Source organism: Osmia bicornis, chromosome 16 (assembly GCF_907164935.1).
Source record: "Osmia bicornis bicornis chromosome 16, iOsmBic2.1, whole genome shotgun sequence".
Lineage (NCBI taxonomy): Eukaryota > Metazoa > Arthropoda > Insecta > Hymenoptera > Megachilidae > Osmia > Osmia bicornis.
In genome coordinates this window covers 3,940,328-3,961,247 of record NC_060231.1, presented here as the reverse complement: position 1 = coordinate 3,961,247, position 20,920 = coordinate 3,940,328, and the positions used below count along the sequence as shown (strand labels likewise).

At 34.7% G+C, this 20,920-nt stretch overlaps 3 protein-coding genes across 7 annotated transcripts; 2 read left to right on the top strand and 1 right to left on the bottom strand.

Annotated features, from left to right (window-relative positions):
- Window positions 1-121: 121 nt before the first annotated feature.
- Window positions 122-3,723, bottom strand: LOC114879044 (activator of 90 kDa heat shock protein ATPase homolog 1). Of its 3 annotated transcripts, none has more exons than XM_029193528.2 (9): window positions 3,422-3,723; window positions 2,686-2,813; window positions 1,802-1,881; window positions 1,490-1,683; window positions 1,272-1,392; window positions 1,090-1,172; window positions 881-1,012; window positions 572-807; window positions 122-500 (listed from the first exon to the last, which is right to left on the bottom strand). In XM_029193528.2, exons 2-9 carry the CDS (start codon window positions 2,763-2,765, stop codon window positions 416-418), a joined length of 1,011 nt encoding a protein of 336 aa, XP_029049361.2. In that variant the 5' UTR covers window positions 2,766-2,813; window positions 3,422-3,723; the 3' UTR covers window positions 122-415. The 3 variants fall into 3 exon arrangements, with proteins under 3 accessions (XP_029049361.2, XP_029049359.2, XP_029049360.2); XM_029193526.2 differs by having other exon boundaries at window positions 2,686-2,832; window positions 3,422-3,722; XM_029193527.2 differs by lacking the exon at window positions 3,422-3,723 and adding an exon at window positions 3,321-3,389 and having other exon boundaries at window positions 2,686-2,832.
- A 439-nt stretch (window positions 3,724-4,162) lies between these two features.
- On the top strand, window positions 4,163-6,658 carry LOC114879047 (E3 ubiquitin-protein ligase TRAIP-like). Its single transcript, XM_029193545.2, has 7 exons — window positions 4,163-4,402; window positions 4,470-4,844; window positions 4,924-5,025; window positions 5,085-5,207; window positions 5,283-5,514; window positions 5,593-5,730; window positions 5,803-6,658. The coding sequence occupies exons 1-7, from the start codon at window positions 4,290-4,292 to the stop codon at window positions 5,920-5,922; spliced, it is 1,203 nt and encodes a 400-aa protein (XP_029049378.1). The 5' UTR covers window positions 4,163-4,289; the 3' UTR covers window positions 5,923-6,658.
- Window positions 6,659-8,919: 2,261 nt separating this feature from the next.
- Window positions 8,920-19,752, top strand: LOC114879042 (muscarinic acetylcholine receptor DM1). 3 transcript variants are annotated; one of them, XM_029193521.2, is made up of 8 exons: window positions 8,920-9,370; window positions 9,752-9,879; window positions 12,390-12,509; window positions 13,522-14,806; window positions 14,938-15,217; window positions 15,550-15,676; window positions 15,798-16,112; window positions 16,315-19,752. In XM_029193521.2, exons 4-8 carry the CDS (start codon window positions 14,329-14,331, stop codon window positions 16,909-16,911), a joined length of 1,797 nt encoding a protein of 598 aa, XP_029049354.1. In that variant the 5' UTR covers window positions 8,920-9,370; window positions 9,752-9,879; window positions 12,390-12,509; window positions 13,522-14,328; the 3' UTR covers window positions 16,912-19,752. The 3 variants fall into 3 exon arrangements, with proteins under 3 accessions (XP_029049354.1, XP_029049351.1, XP_029049352.1); XM_029193518.2 differs by having other exon boundaries at window positions 15,795-16,112; XM_029193519.2 differs by having other exon boundaries at window positions 8,920-9,480; window positions 15,795-16,112.
- The last annotated feature ends 1,168 nt before the right edge of the window (window positions 19,753-20,920 follow it).

Below are 20,920 nucleotides of genomic sequence, written 5' to 3'. Positions count from 1 at the left end.
AAAATAAAATGAACAAAATGTTCTTTTAATTAAATAACGTTACTATCAACATTCTCATACTTTTGTTTATTCAGAAATGCCTAATTTCATTCTGCTATGATAGGTAATAATTAAGACAGTATGTATCTGACCTGATTTATTTGACATATGCAACTATTAATACAGATGTGTCATGTTGATGATACTTGGACATAATGTCTCGCTTACACGATGCAATGTATTAAATAGAAAAGGCAGAGGGGGAGAAAAATAAGAAAAATTATAGTGAACACCGTCGAATGAAAAAAGAGTTCGTCCGTGGCTGATTATAATTGCGGCTAGTATGTTGAATGTATGCGAGGCAACTTACGACAATACACATTTTTATTATTTTTCTACTTATCAATAAGCGTGCAAATTTTAAACCATACGTAGATCACATGAAGCAACCGAACCCGAATGTACGTTTTATGGCATCCCAGTAATACCTCTCCCAGTTCTCTTTCGTCGATTCTTCCTCGCTGTAAAATAAACATACATATGTATTATATTCAATCACTTCTTGTATGTAATTGTGTTTAGCATAACTTACCTAACTGGTACACCTATTTGCGTTAAATTAACTTCCGTATGGTCATTCTTCTCAGAAATATCAATAGTTACATCGCTAAAATGGCCGTCAGGCCATTGTTTGCAACGCCATTTTTGTACAATCTTCGTAGGCGTGATTTCTACAAAGTCACCGTGTATATTACCGCCGAACAATTCAAATTTCCCGGCCTTTTTCAAATCTAGTTTTACAGGTCCTTTAGTAAATGCTTGAACCATCTGTAAGAATAATATTGTTAGGTTAGAAACAGTTAAATAAATGTTACAATTCCGATATTCTTAAAACTCTTACCTCAGTTGTTGTAAAAACATTGAAAAATTCTTCAGCTCTACACTGAAACTTTTGCTGTTGCTTAATTGTTGTCGTTGAGATTTTACATCCTACTTCCTTTTTATTTGATACCGCGGTAGAATTCATTTGCATCTGCAATAATTAATTATAAATCACCAGATTAACTTACAACAATTTATCTAATTTTACCATACTGAATATATACTTACCTTTGCATTGAATCCTGAAGTAATAGAAGAGATATTTTCTTTCACGTTGTCTTTTTTAGGCAAGATCATCCCCACAGTGAATTCTAATGCAATAAAAATTAAATTAATGTAAATAAAAGTACTGCAAAGGTGAATGAAATACATCAAATGGTATTATACATTTAAACTTAAGAAAAACTTACCTTCTTTCAAAGAAGAAACATATTGTTTCAATTTTTCTCTAATTGCTTCTTTACCTTTTGTATGTAAAAAATGTTTTATCGCCTCCCCTTCATCTGTACTATCTTTTAGAGTAACTTCAATCTGTAAACAATTAGAAATATAGTTACTGAATAATGCTACTAAATACTGATAAATCTGAAATAGAATATTATACAAGATTGAAGTATTTATTACTTACATCTACTTCAGAAATATCATTTTCCTCTGATAAATTTGGAATGTTTATTTTACCCTCGATCGTCTTATTAGATTTTCCTTCGGATACCCATTTCAAAACGATATTCCATTCATAGAAGAAAATTAATTTACCCTTACGATTATTTGCCGTCGCCTCACCTTCGCATTTTTCTACTTCTGCTACTGTACAGGAGACTGAAAGAGATAATTTTATACGCTTATAATTACATTGAAACATTTTAATTATATTATTAAGTACACGTGAAAATTGTACTTGTTAAGCTATTATTGCAAATAAGTTAAAAGTATCGACCTCCATCTCCTTCGATTTTCATATTGGTAAATAGTTCCTTCAGCTTTTCCTGGGACCAAGCACAGGCATTTTTTTCCGTCCTGAAAAGAAGAAAAATTAATTTAAGTACTTGAAGGGTACAACATTATTTAGTTCAATAACTAAACTACTTAATTTCATAAATTATAAATTGAAATCATGAATTGAAAATTTCTAATGTTTCATTCCTTATCTCCTAAAAATTAGCATTATTCTTTAAAACAATCCTTTCTAAAATTCTGTTTCATGAATAAAATTCCTTTTTTTTTAATTAATAAAGATACTTTAAGCTCATTTACAAAAGTCCACACTTTTAAAAAAATTTAAAAATAGATGTTCAATCTGAGAAAATAATTATAATCAAATCTCTAGTTTTCTATTAATTATTGTGAATGGATACTAAATCAATTAGAAATAAATACACAGTTATATCCGTATTTACTGTCCTTTTAATAACTTCAACAAAAATATTTTGAACCGAATTCAGTACATTACAGATATTACATTCTTTTAAAAGTACATAAATTTCAAGAGATGTGCTTTATATAAAATGATATACAACACTAATAATATAGTCCTTTATATGGTTTTATTGTTCATTTATTTATTTACATGAATGGAAAACTATTAATCATTATAACTTCATCAATATTATAAATGAAAATAACAAAAGAATTACATATAATGCAATGAAAGACAGATATAATATAATAATATTACTTAAAATTGATTTGTGTATTAAATCAGACCTATTGTTTAATACATTATTTTATTAATAATCTAACTTATTTAACTAGAGAACTTATTCAGCACTGCTAAGTTAAAACTAAATAAACTAAAATTATTACATGCACATTATATCATACCAGTGCCAGTTATTAACATTAGTAGCATCAGGTCTTTCTTCAACGATCCAGCGAGGATCTCCTTCACCCCACTTAGCCATGGTCCAAAAATTAAGATCTCACAGTATAATACTGTCCAAATATGTCAACTAAAATAAATAATTATTCCTAAAACATACAATATCAAATTCAGTTATTAATGCTACTGACATTACTCATAGCAGAATAATTATAACAAAATATGAAAAATTAATATGGTTATGAATAGAACTTCCATTTATTACTAAGAGAACAGAAGATAGGAACATTGATACAAGTAATTTAAAATTTAATAATAACAAAAACGTGACTTAATTCCTTATTTAAATACAATGTTTTTACGAATACAAGTAAAAATTAATACGTTTAGTGTAAAATCGAAAGAAATAAATTCGAAATGAACAAACGTATATAGTTAATCGATTTCAAATTTTATAAATGGAACACGATTCGGTTTCTGCGTTGTCACGAAACTATGAAACAGCAAAAATAGACAATATTAAATAGCACGAATGAATGAAAAATTGCAATTAATCGAGGGACTATGAATTTAAAAAAGCAACTGATGTTCAACCTTATGAAAATCACTTTGAATCAAAGGAAAAATGTGTACGAACCATAACCTGTAAACCATGTATACAAAATAAGCGGCTTCGATACGTAAAAAATGTTTTATGTAACACTTCTTTTTACGTAATGTTACTTATATTTTACTCACCGAGATTTTCAAAAATTTCCTCGACTAGATAGACAAGTATACCAGTCACCTTCTATTCAATTATATACAATTCAATTCGATTATTAATACTAAACCTATTCAAACGCTCAACATATTTTCTTTACAATAAAAAAAAAGAAAAGTAACTATTTTTAGAAAATTGGAAACACGTTGAACGTCAAAATTATTACGACTAAATAAATAACGTGAAGTCGTAACCTTCCTTTCTAAACTCGAAATTACTAAGGAAACAAATTGAACGTGGAGGGGATGTAAAATTCTTCTAGAAATTTCAGGAAATTACGGCAGTGACTACAGATATAAGAAGACTGGACATGTCTTTGTTAGCCAAGGGTCATTATTTTAAGGGTACCAGGGACCCCAAGGTAAAATTAAGTCTGTATGTAATACAGAGTACAGTTAATATGACAGTCGTGTCTATTATACCAGTCCCTCTTTGACCACACCTCATAACTAAGAATAATTGTTTGGCATACTTGTAATTTAAAAAAGCCGCCATAAATTAAATATTTTTAAAATTCGATCCTGTCGCCATCTATCCGAAACTGGTTGAAACTACTCAATAACTTACCGACTGCCGGAGGATTGGTCAATAAGTGTCGGTAAGTTATTGAGTAAGTACATAAGCAGTAGCGCCGTCGGTAATAATAGAAGTCTCTCATCGGTAATACAAACTTTACATTGGGGTCTCCAAGACCCATTGAACCAGCACAATGTCTTGCTTGATGTGTAGTCACTGTTCTATATACATGTTACCTCAGTAATTTGAAATCACATATGCGGTTGAATATTAATAAAAACTTTGTTATAATTTCATTTTAGGTTATTGCTTTTCTGTAAATACAATATGAATATCATTTGCGCTATATGTAGTGAATCATTAATGCCTTCTGATGATGTGTTCCATACACCTTGTAGACATATTTTTCATTTTGTTTGTTTAACTCAGTGGTTAGAAAGGTAATATTTGTAAACATGCAAGAAATTGAATATGCTTAATTTGCTAATGTTCTTCTTTTTCACACAGATCCAGATCCTGTCCACAATGTAGAGAAAAGACAACATCGCATACGATTCACAGGCTATATTTCAATTTTTCTAATATTGATACGACCAGTGCAGATATAGGCACTTTACAGGATAAAACTGACAAATTAAATTTCCAGCTTCTATTGAAAGAGCAGGATGTTAAACATTATACAGAGAAAAGTGAAAAATTAGGGAAACAAAATGTAGAGTTGAAAAAAGAAGTACACAAATTGGAGGCTGAATTAAAAACAATAAAAAGTGTAATTGATGCTTTGAAAGATCAGATAAAATATTTCAAACAACAAAATTCAGAAATGGAAAGCAAAAGGCAGGAAATTGAACAGCTACGAAAAGAAATTGAAACTTACAAAAAGTATGCAAAAATATATGTAATGTGTTAAACATAGAAATGCTATATTTAATTAGTTCATATGTATATTTCTTTTTTTAAGCATACAAATCTTAATGGAAGCCTCCACGGAACATGTAGATGAGGTAATCTCAAAAACATGTGAGCCTGCTGCTCTTGTTACATATATTTGTGTCATGAAAAGGTAATTAAACGCTGTTGCTCATACTGTGTATAGTTTATTAACTCGTGCATTGATTTTAGGGAAATGACAGTGAGCTTAAACAAACGAAAGGAGTTAAGAAATAAATTAAGAAGCCTTCAACAAGAACTTGCTAGAGTAATAACCGAACGGAATTTGTTATCTGAAGAACGCGTTAAAAGAAAGTATGTGCGTTATGAGATAAAATAAAAGAGCTCCGTCCGGCTAATGGAACATCATTATTATTACATTGTTTACAGAAAATTAGAAGAGGATTTAATGCTTTGCGAAAACGAAAAAATGTACTTACAAAATAAAGTGAAACAGCTGGAAAGAAAACGGACAAATAAGTTTGATGGTGATGGAGATGCATTAAGTAGTGATTTAAAATCATCTGATGGTTGTGAACAGAATAAAATGAAAACTGTGATAAAGAATGCAGCGAATGAAAGAGCAGAGGACACTGATACAAAAGATAGACACCAATATACTGTAGTGACGATAATTAATATATCATTGATTTGCTTTATTTCCTGTGTTGCTTCTAAATGTTGAATACTTTGTTTTCAGAAAAGTGAGACAAATTCGCCGTATCTTCCGCTCAAATCAGGAGGGGTATTTGTTTTAAAACATTCGGTTCAAAAACGTAGCACAACTAGTTTACATCCATCGATTCTTACAAAGAAAGCGAGAATTGAACCTACAAGTGTAAGAATGTACATAACAAGCTGATACGTGATAATTTATATTTTATATATTTATAGAAAGCATTTTTTTTAGGAGCAAGTAAGAGCTAATGCCATTACGTATGATGGTTTTGGAGGCCATTCAAAGCATGAACGATTTCCTAGTATAAAAAAGAAAATTAAACTAGATCCAAAACAAAAAAGTTTAATATAGATTAATTATAAGAGCGACTAAAATGTATTAGATAGGATATTCCATAACTCTTGTAACAACCGGAAACGGGGGGTGATTCGAAACAACCTTTTCCTTTACCAAAATATTGGTTGAAGCTTCCTTTTTGAATTATTAACAAAAAACTTGAATTATTCAAAACAAAAAGAGCGTTGGCTTTCAACCGCGCTCGGTCGTGGTCGTGAACAAATCTTAAATAAATAATTTATTTACATTTTAAAATCAATTTATTAATAAAACTTCCAAAAATCAAATTCTTGGGAGAAATTAATTTTATGTCGATCGTGAAAAAAATGTTACAGTATTTGAATAATTGGCACAGCGTGGGTATCGAAGGAAGAAGCGTGTGATAAATATTACATCGTCTTAAATTAAGAACAATGTGGAATTAGTCGCACGTTTCCCTTGATACCCACGCTGTGCCAATGCGTTTGTTCACGACCGAGCGCGGTTCAGAGCCATCGCTCTCATTGGCCAGTGTTTTTCGGTAATAATTCAAAAACGAAGCTTCAACAAACATTTTGGTAAAGGGAAGAGTTGTTCAGAATCATCCCAACAACCCCCCATTTCTGGTGTTACAGGAGATATGAGACAATTTGTATAAGTACGGAAATACGGAAGTAATGAAATGTTGTTTATTATACATATAATTTTTATTCAGAATTGAGTGCTATTTTATATATTTATATACAATCTAAATAAACATGTAACATATTGACACTGTATAATATCCCTGTCTCATCCGGATTTACCTAATTATCTGTAATTTTTGATTTGTTAAATATTAAAATTATTTTATGAAGTAGATAAATAAATAAATAGCTAATATCCTGAATTATTTCAGTATTTGTACCTCGCACAAACGAGGTGATAAAGTTATTAGATGCTGCAGAAAGTTTATGCGGTTTTCATGCGCTATAAACTCGTATGTATGTATGTATACATATATTGCATACACTATTTTGTACCTTACTTTCATAAACAATTACCCTTGCACAAACTTGTCACTAAATTTTGAATGGAATTTTCAGGGAAGAAATGTATACCCTTGAGGTCGTTTTTTGGTAACGAAGCACCGCATCCACTTCGATACTAATTAATTAATTAGCGAAACAAGATTCTATCTCAGGAGCTGAAGATGGAAATGTTAAATACATCGGAAAAGCGGCTTACCAGCAGCGTAGTATAATTAGATAGCATCAGGTAAACAACGTATTACCAGCAAAAGAACAAATAATAATAAAGGTAATAAGAAACACAATTTATAATTTTCTCTTCAAAAATATTTTTCTTCTGATAAATTTATACTATCTTGTCATATTTAATAATACAAGCGTGTTACATTATTATCGTACCAAAGAGAAAGAGTTCGTTAAAAAAAAAGAGTTTAGAAGCATAGATAAAAAAAAATCAATCTTTGAGCTATAATTAAAACGTATTGGACATTTTTGCGTTAGAATAATAATAAACTATAAGAGCTCATTCTTCAGTAACTTTTATAGAAATATTTTTTTAACATTTTTCTTCCATGTAACATTAAATGTTAAACAATTATTAGTAACAAAAGAAAAAATGTGTAGGTGTTTTTAATTCATACCAAGTTGGTCACCAACAACCACCCCCTATGTTTAATATTTGTAATTTTAATAATTTTAAATAATGTTATTAATTATTATTAATTTTAAGAATTTTAAATATTGTACTAGTAATAGGAAAATAAAATAGAAAAATTAAATTAACAAATTATGACTGAAAGTCATAGATCTACTGTAGGATGAATTAATTCTGATAAAGTAGATCTACCCCCAAATTTTATAGTGTCCAGGACTCCGCAATAAATACTGAAAAATCGTCCCGGGCTCAATGGGATAAAAATCGAAAAATCTTTTATAAGAAGTGTGATAATGTGTCTGACTCTACGCGTACTGTATTCACTACGCCATAGTGATAGACGACGCGCATAGTCAGACATGTAACACTTGAAATAAGAAGTTTTGGGAAACCCTTTTTGTAACACGGTTTTAGAACTTGGAACACCCCAAATAACAGGTTCAGAAATTGCAACCCGGTCTCCGAATTGGGGAGTCGTTTTAATATAACAAAATTATAGAATTGGGGGGCCCCCTATAACGGGGTTCTAAAATGGGGGAGACACGATTCTATAATAGAATCGGGGAATCTCCCCCTTGCAACAGGCAGTGCTGGATTAACCCCATAAGTAAAATGAGCACGTGCTTAGGGCATTGAGGGGGGGGAATCATAGAAACATTTTTCATAAGCATTAATTAAATTTACAGCCATTTCGAATTTTCGCTAAATAACATTTTATTTCATTGTTTATTATTGTTTTAATATTTCGAATTACAAGCATAAGGGGGCACCGAAATTAGTTAATGCTTAGGGCATCTGAGGGTCTTATTCCGACCCTGGCAACAGAACTTCGCTCGAACGCAATTACGAAATCGGGCTACCGCCCCCGCATAATATATCTCGAGAAGCCCCCCGATACATCACAATTCACTTTCCCGAATAAAAGAAGACCAATGTCTCCCTTTTTCATGATATTTCATCGAGGGTACCGGTCACCGATGACCCCGTACCAGTAAAGTCGATCGAACAAAGTGAGAGAAAAAAAAAAAGAAAATAATTTGACGTTCCAGCATGGAACGATCGAGGGAGTAGTATGTACCAGTCTAAGGACCAACGTCCCATACGTATGAATGGGCAGAGCTGAACACGGACACTCATGCGCGCGCTTCGAAAATCAAAATCAATGTGGTCCTCCCCTCAAAACTCTACACAGGCCTTGCTCCGATTGCCCACGCCCTTAGTGTGCCTCGTACTTCCGTCGCGAACGCATCCCTCGTGCAATCATCGTCGTCTTTGCGTCCTCCTCTCTCTCCCTCACTTTTGCTCCTCTCTCTCTCTTTCTCTCTCTGCTTTCTATCTCTCTCTCTCTCTCTCTCTCTCTTACTTCTCTGTCAGTCTCTCTCACTCTCTTTCTCTCGCACACGCTTTCTATCTATCTCTCTCTCTATCTCTCTCTTTCTCTGTTCCTCACTTATTCGTTCACTTACTCTTTCTCACGCATCCACACGTACGCGGGTACATTATATAACATACACGCGGTCTGTCCTCCCTTAATCTGTGTGCCTGCTTGTTTTGTTGTCTATCTCCGTCGGGTTTAGGTCTCGGTTCCAGTGAATCAAAAATATGTTGTTGATGATATAAAAGAAATATATATATATATGTATGTATAAGAGCAAAGGGTGGTCCTAATCGGTTCGTCTGGTGCTACGTTCATAATTTGTGTACCAATGCACGGGAAATATTTCATCAAGACCGTAGAGTTACTAGACACACCAATGCTGGATACCAGTGATTTAAATTACACGTGAAGGAAAGAGTAATATACGAATATGCATCAACGGTGCGTGTATTATTTTCAGTTGAAATTTTCACTTTATTTATCGACGATTTCTCGTGTCAGTGAAGTGATAAACAATCTTTTTCTCCTCCTTATCGATTGATATATATTAGGTTTGTTTCTGTTTCATCCTTCCTTTTGCGTCTTCATTTTTTGAAAACCATATAAAAATTTCTTCATCCTCTTTTGTTGGTGTTCAGAAATATCCAGGTTGGTTTTTCTTTTTTTTTTGGTGCTTTTTTTTTTTTTTTTTTGTCCATCAACTCCTATTATTGGGTTCCTACCACGCCTAACAGTTCTCCATTCAAATTCTACCCTCAACATCCTACTCGTTGTTTAACGTTTATGTTGTTTCTATGTTGTTGGTTTTCGTTCGGTGATTAGCTGAATGCTGTAATAGAAACAACAGGATGAACATGAAAAAAGAACGAAATATGGGGTGTGTTTTTTTCGGAACAGATGAATTTTGTCCGAGCCGCTGTACCGTTTACGTGTGAACATATGAGAAGAAGGTAAAGGGTTCGTCAGAAACGTAATTAATGATCGTTTAACGTTTATGGTGTGATTAGTATTCATGATATAATTTATTGGAATGCTTCTATAGAGTTGGAAACGTGTTTGAATTTCATTATTTGATGGAGTTGGTAAATTATTGTTGTTATTGTACCACCACGTAATAATTATTATTGGTTACTATTTTTGTTGATATTTTCATTGGCATTAATGTTGTTGATGGCGCCACTGTTGATTCTACTGTTATCATTATTTTAGATAAACGTAAAACAGTAACAAATAATATTGTACATTGTGTATTATTTTATATTAAAAATGTGTAATACAATTTTCTTTTCCATTGTTTTCGTTTTCTTTTTAACCTATAATCATGATTAATTACGTTGTTATTAATAACATCGTTTATGTTTCTATATTCTAAATACGATACTGTAGTGTCCATTACATTTATCTGTTTGTTGAACAACTTTAATTTCATTGATTGACAATAACGTTCATTTATAATTAATTTTCTGTAATTAAAAGTAGTAATTAATATCTATTATACTCCATTTTGTAAGTTAAATTAATATGAATTTTGTGAAAATTTGGTCCATTAATTTATTGTAAGTTTTACATCATTTTACATGCGTACATTTGCGTGCAAAAGGAACTTCTCAGATGGTGAAGTACAGTACCGAGCATGGTGAACTACCCAAGGGAAAAATTCCCTAGGGAAGAAGGTTCCATCACTTGTCCTAACCTCACTCATTTTACTAATTAATAAATACACCAGCTTGCTTTGAAGTAACTAGTAAATAGACTACTTGTCCTGTAGAACCTAATCGAGGTGATTAGGCTTCTGCTTCCCCTACATCGCCATTTTCCCCAGGGAAGTCTACCATGTTCGATACTGTACTATGCTCCCATTACTTGTCTGACTTATTCGTGCTTATACTACTGAAGATGTAGACGATCTTTAGGATTTTTTTTCTCGGTAAATACAAAAGGTAATCATGTCAAACCTTTTTTGGTTTACTATGTCAATCTTAAAGAATCTGAAAAATATTTTTTGAAGCCTATACATATACATTTAATTGTTACTTTTTTTAATACAATGTAGTTGCAATTTGGACAAAAAGAAAAGTAAAAAGGAAAAAGTGAAAACAGTATTTTCAATATAAAACAAGTTATATTCTGTTTAGTACAGTCGGATTTGTTTTTTATTTGAGTTTCATTTATCTAGGTAACTGTAGAATTGCATGAAATGGTATGTTTACATGTAGCTGTCGTATATACGTTGACACGAGTACACTTTTGCTGGGCTTGAAATACTGATTTCAAACTCTGTAAAGTTATTTGCTTTATTCATTTCACGAAATGTGAAATTCTGGAATCTCAGGATAAACGTAATAAATGCCATTTTTTGGTACTTTTATGTCATCAAATTTTCACTTAAATTGTTGTTGTAAAAATTAAGGGAAAACGCTGTAAAATGAAAGGCGAAAGTTTGCAGTTCAAACAATTTTGAATACATAAACGTTCCACTTATCTGAAGATTAATTTTCTTTTCTTGGTTCGCACCAACTTGCAGTTTACGGGCACTTCCGGTCTGAAAGGCAAACTTCGGAGGCTCCTTCGAGACTCACGAAGAAATTCTCACAACTCAAATACACAAATGCGGCCAAGTTTAAACATTAATTTTTTCCTCGTACGAAGAAACCTTTCTTTGCAATGAAATAATTTTTATTCACCCACGTATTTTTAAGGCACTTCATATGCGGTACGGTTTGAATGAATACAGACGACCAGTTTAAATTTTAAACCTGGACACTATGGAGCTGCTTTTTTTTGCATTTTATTATGCGGGAAACGGAAACCTAGAAATACCTTTTATTCGCATCATAACAAAGGCCAGCTTAATTGTACGTTCGAAACACTGAAAATTCATAAAAATTCAGTTTTCCGGTGAAATTCGACTTAGAATGCTATTGGGGGTGGTTATAAAAATAATTTGGTAGTTTGGCTATTGGGAAAATTTGGCAACATGGAAATTCTTTGGTTATTCGTTAAAAAATAATTGCAATAATTAACAAGCTGGTTATGTCGCACTTTAAAATTTATCCATGCCGAGAGGCTATATTAACGAGGCCACGAACGATATTATTACACGACAGTTTTCCGTTAACCATGGATGATCCTTTCTTAAGATGATATTTTTAATGTGTACGAATAGAACTATCGGTTGGCGTGTATTATAGGCGCTTACGCGTGCGAGGATGGAACAATATCGGAAAATTATTTATAGCATGAATAAGGAGAGCTAATGCAAAGCTTTATCGACGTGCAACGATGCCACTTTAATAATAAACCATGTTTTACCAGTTAGAACTACTATGTAAATCTACTGTTGTACGGCAACCGTCGAGTCTTTCATTTCATCTGATAAAAATGTTAAACTGAATATACAGTACTTACTGTATAGAAGCTTTTTATTTAGAATCATGAATATGGCTTGTTATTTTTACAGGATTGCCATAAACATTCAAAATGATCACTTCAGCTGGGTATTGTGGTGTGTCTGAGTACGTTTGCTTGCCCATCCCAGGGCATGTTTGCATTGATGATGGCAATGGCAGTCTGAATACTGGTATGGATTATTTGCCTCATAATAAATGCCAGTCAGTTGATTCATTTAATTCTAATTCAATATTTATGGAATCAACTTAATCATTTTATTTAGTTTGTAAGCAATTAAATTCCTTTAGGCATCCCTTAGGTTCTCTTTAGGTCCTACTTAGCCCCCTTCCCTTAGGTCCTCTATAGGCTCTCTCTAGGTTCTCCTTAGGCTTACCATAACCCCACCCTAGGCTCACCCAAAGTTAAGACTTAGGCTTTTCTTAAATTTTCCCTAGGTTTGCCTTAGGTACTCCCTAGGTCCTTCCTAAATTCTCCCTAGGCTCATCCAAAATTAGAATTTAGGTACTCCCTAGGCTCTCCATAGCCCCACCCTTGGCTCACCCAAAATTAAGATTTAGGCTCTCCCTAGGTACTCCATAGCCCCACCCCATGCTCACCCAAAGTTATGACTTAGGCTTTTCTTAAATTTTTCCTAGGGATGCCTTAGGTACTCCCTAGGTCCTTCCTAAATTCTTCCTAAGCTCTCCCTAGGTACTCCCTAGGCTCTCCATAGCCCCACGCTAGGCTCATCCAAAATTAAGATTTAGGCTCTCCCTAGGTACTCCATAGCCCCACCCCATGCTCACCCAAAGTTATGACTTAGGCTTTTCTTAAATTTTCCCTAGGTTTGCCTTAGGTACTCCCTAGGTCCTTCCTAAATTCTTCCTAAGCTCTCCCTAGGTACTCCCTAGGCTCTCCATAGCCCCACCCTAGGCTCATCCAAAATTAAGATTTAGACTCTTCCTAGGTACTCCCTAGGCTTCTCATAACCCCACCCTAGGCTCCTCCAGAGTCAAACTTTACCCCTTCCTCTCCCCAAATGCTCCTTAGACCCTCCCTAGATTCTCCCAGGGCCAAAGGTTAACCGTATGTGATCCCTCTTCCCACCCTCGCTCCCGCCCACCAGAAGTCTACGTTGCCCCTGGGTGTACGATAAACCATCATAGAAAATAAAATGAAACGGCGAACGTTCTTTTTTGCAGGTCGCACACCACCGACGCGAACATTGAGGAGGGTATGTAGTTGACGTATCCCCTGGTTCCATAACGCTTGGAAATAATCATAAATAAAAAAGAAAAAGGCGAGAAAAATAGAAACTCGTGATTGCTTGTACGTGCGTACGTGTGTGCGTACGCGCGTATCCATTTTTGCTGTTTGCATGCAAAGAGAAAGAGGAAGAGCCTGCACTGAGATCGGATTTCGAAGAAAAATGTTCTGGCTGGACACGTGACATGTGAAGCACGTAAAAGGAAGAATATTTCTAAATACGTATTCACGATAGGGAGACAAAAGTCGGCGAGGTAGATAGAAATCGACGAGAGAGAGAGAGAGGGGGGTAGAAGAGGGAGAGAGAAGAGAAAAGAGCGGAAAAAAAAGGAGATTAAAAGCAAGAGAGAACCTTCGAAAAATTGCTTCTACGAAGACGAGAAAAATGAATAACAAGGGGCGTGTTCAAAGTAGAGCAGAAAAACACTAAAAAAGAATTCTAAACGATAGAATAAGACAATTTTATATCTAAAACGGACAATTTTGACGAGTAAAGATTAAAAAAAGAGGAGGAGCAAGTTTTGCAAAACGGAGGAGAAGTAACTTATAAAATAAGGAGTACACTTTTGAATATATTCTAAACTAGAGAAAAGGGCAAATTTGTACTTAAAAATAGAAAAAGTAGAGGAAAAAGACGAGGAATTAAAAAATTTATTTATTATTGACAAAAAAAAAAATAATAAGAGAAAACTCGCATTCAGAACGCACAAAGAATTTTTCGGCAATAGCGAAATCTTTCAGACATGAATGTCACTGAAGAACCGGATTATTACGTGAACAAGAGTTACAACGTGACCAACGCGACCAACGGTCTCAATTGCAGCGGTGATCCATACTCCTATGCAATATGGGGACGTGTTATGATAGTGATCGTCGCCGTTTTCCTTAGCCTGACCACCGTTGTCGGGAACATTATGGTGATGATCTCGTTCAAGATCGACAAACAATTACAAACGATATCAAATTATTTCTTGTTCAGCCTGGCAGGTGCTGATTTTGCAGTCGGTCTAATCTCCATGCCTCTTTTCACATTGTACACCGTGCTTGGATATTGGCCATTGGGACCGTTTATATGCGACACGTGGCTGGCATTAGATTACCTAGCCAGCAACGCGTCCGTCTTAAATCTTCTTCTAATCAGCTTCGACAGATACTTCTCTGTGACGAGGCCTCTCACTTACCGTGCCAGAAGGACAACTCGTAAAGCGGGCATTATGATCGGTAAGCTGCAGTAACCTTGCCCGTTTCATTTCCATTTTCACAGCTGAATTCTTCATTAAATAATTTTATTAACACTTGTCTTATAAAAATATTAACTAACGGTAAAAGAAAGGAAATAATCTCTTTTACAGCATTAGCTTGGGCAATTTCAATGGCCTTATGGCCGCCATGGATTTACGCTTGGCCATACATCGAAGGAAAGAGAACGGTATCCAACAACGCCTGCTACATTCAATTCATCGAGACAAATCATCTCATCACATGTATTACCGCAATCGCCGCATTTTACGTGCCTGTTACTGTGATGATCAGTCTTTACTGGCGGATTTGGAAGGAGACCGAAAAGCGGCAGAAAGATCTTCCGTATTTGCAAGCTGGAAAACCGGATGCTAGTAAACGGAGTAACTCTAGGTTAATTGTTCAATCTTAATCAAATAAGCAAAACGAAGATTTCTGTTTGATAACCTGAAAAATCTAGGGTGACGACGTGACATGCCTTCTCTGAATGTTCAAACTTTGATCTATGATGGTTGTCAGCCATTTTATATAACCTCTAATTATATTTATAAGTCCCAGAGGCTAAATATGAGTGATATGCACGGCGGCCATCTTAAATAGTCGCGTGTCACGCCGTACCAGCTCACTGTGTGGCATGTCATGTCACCATCTTGATTTCTCCTGATACCCGGTTCAAACAAATTTTTATACCGTTTAAATATATCACTCTATTTATCTATAATTAGCGACGAAGCGTTGGATATGGACGACTGTAGGAGGCCTAGGAGCGAATCAAGCACAGGAGCCGAAGACATAAATTCCACGCAACTGGCTGTCTCTTATCTTGAGAAACATTATCCTCAGTATAAAACAGTAAGAGTATCAAGTCATTAATCTAACTCTTTAGATGCTCTGTGTCCTCGTTTTAAGACTTCCAAGGGGGCCTTACCCTTTAATGAGCGCCATCTACAGCTATCACGGTTTGTTTCAGAAGTACAGACCTCTATCGTGGATGTGGCTCAAGATGTGGTGTATCGCGTGGTGGCACAGCGGTCGTGACGACGATGACGACGACGACGACATCGAAGGCGCCGAGAGCAGTCGCACGGGTCACGGTTACGACGAGGCCACGACACCGTTATCAGCCGAGACACCTCTAACTGGTACGGTCTCTCGATCTGCCTCCCTAAGCGGGATTCATCCTACGGCTCTAACGGTTGGGAAATCTGTGTGCATCGCTGACATTCATGACTACAAGAAATCGGGGCAAGCCGGTGAACTGTCGACGAAAAGCATCTCCAGTGACTCGGTAAGCTTTTACCTCGGCACGTCCGCATACTTCAGAATTTTCAAGATTTTCAAAGGTTAAGGTACAGCTGGGCCGGAGATCTGGCGCCATCGTACATTAAAGCAGAGACATCTATCGGGACGCGTCTTAGGCCCCTGTACGCAGCCACCATTCATGCGTTCCCATTAGTTTATATTCTAAATCGTTGCAAATTTCTACGTAGGTTTACACGATTCTAATCCGGCTGCCCACAAGGGACGCCAGCGGTATGGGGAAGTACACGGAGGGCCCAAGCATAAAGATGTATCACGACGAAGCAGTGACCTTCAAACTTCGCAGTATGATAGAGGACGTGGAAGAGGAGAACGGGAAGATATTTCGTCTGGGTAGCACGATATCGAGCCCGTCGACTGTGATCCGACGACCGTCACGCATGCCCGACATAAGGATCCCCTTAAACACGAAGAACATTCCGAAAGCAACCAAGGTACCTGCGAACAAGGGCGCAAATAAAAAGAAGAAGAAAATTCAAGAGAAAAAGGCAGACCGTAAGGCGGCAAAGACATTGTCGGCCATCTTGTTGGCGTTCATCGTCACTTGGACGCCCTACAATATTCTCGTTTTAATAAAATCCCTCACAGCCTGCTCGTGGTACATACCGCAGCCTGTATGGGACTTTTCCTATTACCTTTGTTATATTAATAGTACAGTGAACCCAGTGTGTTACGCCCTATGCAACGCGGCATTCCGAAGAACCTACGTGAGGATTCTCAAGTGCAAGTGGCATAATAGAAACAGGACCGCTGTTGACAGAGGATGATATCAGTAGAAATGCTTCGCGTGCAACGTGTTTGCTCGCCGAAGCAAAAAACCTTTTTATTTATTTATCGTTTTATCTTTCCTCCTTTTATAAACATTCCACCAAAATTGCTTGCCAACAATAAGGAAACTGAGTTGCTTCAATAACGTTCACTAAACCATTTTTTACCAATGCTCGAGGTTAGTTCGGTTGCGTAACTAAGGCGCGCGCCAAAGTGACGCGTCTGCGCATGCGTACGCGCATGTGCGCCGGACTCGGACCTGCGTTTAGCGACAGAGTTGTAAGTTTCCAAGTTGCAGTTCAATTATATTCGAATTTCGAATTACTTTGATAATTATTCGAAGTGAGGAAATGGAGAAATATAGTTCTATTAATCGTCCAAGTAATTCGCAACTCAAATGTAACTGAATTGTTTGGAAATTTGCGATAAAACATAACCATCGTTAATTCAGTGTTCACGCGCATACTGTGTGCGCATGGACGCCATCTTTGCGCGAGGCCAGCTTTACGAAGAAAACATTTGGGAGTTAGCCTTTTTAATTTTGTTTATTAATCTTCCTTTTCATGAGCTTCTTGTTTGTATTCGTTTTTCTTTGGGAAAAAGACAATTTCTTTGAATAGATAAATTGTTTTAAGAGATTTGCAAGTCAACTTTCACGGAATTACTGTTAAGAAGATATCGCGTGAAACATATTCCTTTCATACATGTATATGAATATTCGAAGTAAAAATAGCTCGCAATGCAACGTTTATATACAAATCAAAATATGTACAATTTAAGTAAATGAAACGTATGTCGGTCGAAAGTTTCGTTTCATATTTTAGAACTAGATTGGGGAAAAACAGGGTGTACAATTCAATTTGATAAATTTAGAAGAAAAAGACGCATTTTCTACACGATCTTTGCATCTATGTCGATGATCATATTCTTTTCATTCCATACTTAAATAGGATTTAAATACTGGGTGGTCCATGCAATTGGAATAAGTCATAACTCTTGTCTAATTCATTTTTATTATCTATCTTAATTTTTAAGATTTACTAAATATTTCTTTTTAATTGCAATCAAAATAGATTTAATATGACTTTTTCTAATTATTTGAAACACGCTGTATATCCTTGTACATTAGATCATCCTTCTGCCATTTCATTTTTAAATTAAATTTCAACGATTATATTGAAACAACCACGGAAGAAATATTATTATTTTAGGGGAAATAAAAAAACGGAACAAATGTTTGCCATTACGACAGCTCGGATTTCCATATTTGAGGCAATGCAACATGAATACTGCCATGAAAAATAATCTTTATAAATATATTTCTGAACCGTACAAAAGAAGAAAAAATGGAGAGACACGAAGAAGAGAGAAACGAACGGGCACGTTCTTCGACAGTACCAAATTCGTGGCTCGATTTTAGCGGCCATCTTGCGACGAATGCTTGGTGTCGACATCTTTTTTTTTATAGTTCACGGAACAAAGTCAGTTTTCATACACGTGTCAGTAAAAAAAAAGTATTTTTAAGTCTCTCTCAGAAAATTTTATAGCAATTAAAATGAAAAATTTGATTTTAGATTGATTAATGAAAATTGTAGAAGCAAGTATCGTTGAAAATTTTGTAAAGGAACAGGGTCATTTTGACCCAGCATAAAATTTCATTTTCTACCATTTCTTTAGACATTACATTCCCAATATATAAAAATCTTTCCTTTTGAAAATTTCAGTGCCCAATTCTTCTCGTTATTCCATTGTACAAGTTTCATAAATCTGGGTCAAATTGACCCGAGGGTTAAAGTAACGTGTAATAAACTGACTCAGTTTCGCAGACTTCCTACAAAGCTACACCGCACAAAGAAACGAAATCGATTCGAATTCTAAGGAAAATAAATAAATAATGAAATGAAAATGTTAATAAAAGGACAGGCATTTCTCGTGCGTTTTATTCGAGGAACAACGCACTCGATGTACATTTTAAATAGTAGTCCAAGTTGTAACTGAGTGTTTTAAGTGTAATTTAGTCATGAAGAACCAAAAGATTTAAAAAAAAAAAAAATGGATAAGCGCTGTTATAAATATAGAGTGTGTCACGATAGAATGGCAACAACAGTGGGTGGAACGCGCTACATCGATTCTTTTGTATTCATTAATATTCTAACACTTTCGTATTAAGTGACATTCTAATCACACGTGCCAAACGAAGCTTTAATGATGGTTTAGGGAGGTAAAACGTAATAAATGTGTCCTTTCAAACGTTTATACTATATACTATATCGATCGATTAGCATGAGGAAGAAAATTTGATAATTAAGTTCCAAGCTCAAATGTCTTTCTTTTAATTTTTATCTAGTTAATTATTGCTGTATCTAGTTATCGAAGTTTTGGGTAATTCTTAAAAATTTCCTAGGTGTAATCAAATTTATTATATGAAAAGAGTACAATTGATGGAAATGTAATACTTTGAAACATATACCTGAAATCATTATTATCTTTGTATGTATATAAATAAAAGTAAGTACAAATATCTAACTCATTGAAAGGGTGATATGAATTTTATATGCATATATATCATACTTTCTTTTTGAAATAATTTTTAATAATGATGGTTTCTTCATTTCATCGCTTTTCAACGTGTTATATGAAAGATTAGTAACTTTTTTCCTTATATTATTTTGAAAGTGTAAGAAATACGTAATATTCATCATGAATTAGTACAAATATTGGTAAAAGTGTTATTAACTGTGTATTGTTAAAAAATAGTTGTCGTTGTAAAAAGTTATAACTTCATTTATAAATTAAAAATCGTGAGCATAGAGATATGCTAATTCGATTGATAAACAATTTTGAAAGTACACATTTATTCAATAAACATACTGTCAACTTCGCAGCAGTCGCGTTGATCCAAACGACGTATCAATTCTAGTTCTTTTTTTCATTTTCCAAAAAGTAACTATTTTTTATTCCAGTGATATTCGGTATACCTTTGTCATTAACCTTATTTATCTTCCACTATTACAATGTGTACATTTGTAAATATATATAGAAGATATTTGAAGTTTGTATTTAAAAAAAAAATGTTTGGTTAGAAGCAACAGAGGATGAAGTTACATGTACAGTATTAATCACGCGACCGCTGAAAAGTTCTCTTTGTATAAATCAAGATCGGGCATCAGAACTATCTCTCAACTACCGTGATGCATTGCGACTTAAGGAAATCAAGATGGCGGCATGATATGCTGCTTCAAACAGCTGATATGCAACTTAAATTCTTACCTTACTAACAGAATGGCCTTTTTCACATCGATATTCCATTTCTACGTGCACATCACATTTAATTTTTAATTTTATTAATATATGATGACATTCCCTTAAAATTACCCTGATATAATGCAGGCATGTCAGTAGATGTCTTAACATTAAGGAGGTTAAATGTTTGCCACCCATCAGTATTATTTTTAATTACATTTATTAGTTTATAATCTTACGTAAATATTGCAAATACCTTCGCAAAATTATTTAATAGCTATGTTATAGCCTCTGCTTAAAGCGGCATGTCACGTCACCATTATGATTTGCAGGGGTCCAATGTATCATATCACTTCAAAAGATTGCCCTAATGCCCGTTCTTGATGTAAATGAAGGCAATTGTTGCCCGTTCAAACGCATGATTCACGCCGAACGGAATTATTGCGCAAAATGGTGCGCACAATTTTGTGTACAGAAAAGTCTGATCAAGCAATGTCGTTTAGAATTTTTCTCTGTAAATAGAGTCGTATATTATAACTTCGTATCAAGATAATGAGCTGATAAATATCGAGGAGTATCACTGTTTCTTTTGTAAGCTGCAGAAATTTACAAATTCTTGTAAAGAACTTCAGTAACAATGGTCATCATTCTTTTTAGGATCTTCCTTGGGTTCTCCTTAGGTTCTGTATGGATTCTCTTTGGGTTATCTTTGGATTTTCCTTAGGTTCTACTTAGGCTATATTCAGACTTTCCTTAGGTTGTCCC

Excerpts from the sequence above, each read along its gene's own strand:
- LOC114879042 (XM_029193518.2), top strand. The coding sequence starts at position 14,329 with ATGAATGTCACTGAAGAACCGGATTATTACGTGAACAAGAGTTACAAC. Across the intron at positions 14,807-14,937 it reads TAAAGCGGGCATTATGATCG|CATTAGCTTGGGCAATTTCA; the intron begins GTAAGCTGCAGT and ends TCTCTTTTACAG. Across the intron at positions 15,218-15,549 it reads AGTAAACGGAGTAACTCTAG|CGACGAAGCGTTGGATATGG; the intron begins GTTAATTGTTCA and ends ATCTATAATTAG.
- LOC114879047 (XM_029193545.2), top strand. The coding sequence starts at position 4,290 with ATGAATATCATTTGCGCTATATGTAGTGAATCATTAATGCCTTCTGAT. Across the intron at positions 4,845-4,923 it reads GAAATTGAAACTTACAAAAA|CATACAAATCTTAATGGAAG; the intron begins GTATGCAAAAAT and ends TCTTTTTTTAAG. Across the intron at positions 5,731-5,802 it reads CGAGAATTGAACCTACAAGT|GAGCAAGTAAGAGCTAATGC; the intron begins GTAAGAATGTAC and ends CATTTTTTTTAG.
- LOC114879044 (XM_029193528.2), bottom strand. The coding sequence starts at position 2,765 with ATGGCTAAGTGGGGTGAAGGAGATCCTCGCTGGATCGTTGAAGAAAGA. Across the intron at positions 1,393-1,489 it reads ATGATATTTCTGAAGTAGAT|ATTGAAGTTACTCTAAAAGA; the intron begins GTAAGTAATAAA and ends AATTGTTTACAG. Across the intron at positions 501-571 it reads CAAATAGGTGTACCAGTTAG|CGAGGAAGAATCGACGAAAG; the intron begins GTAAGTTATGCT and ends TTTATTTTACAG.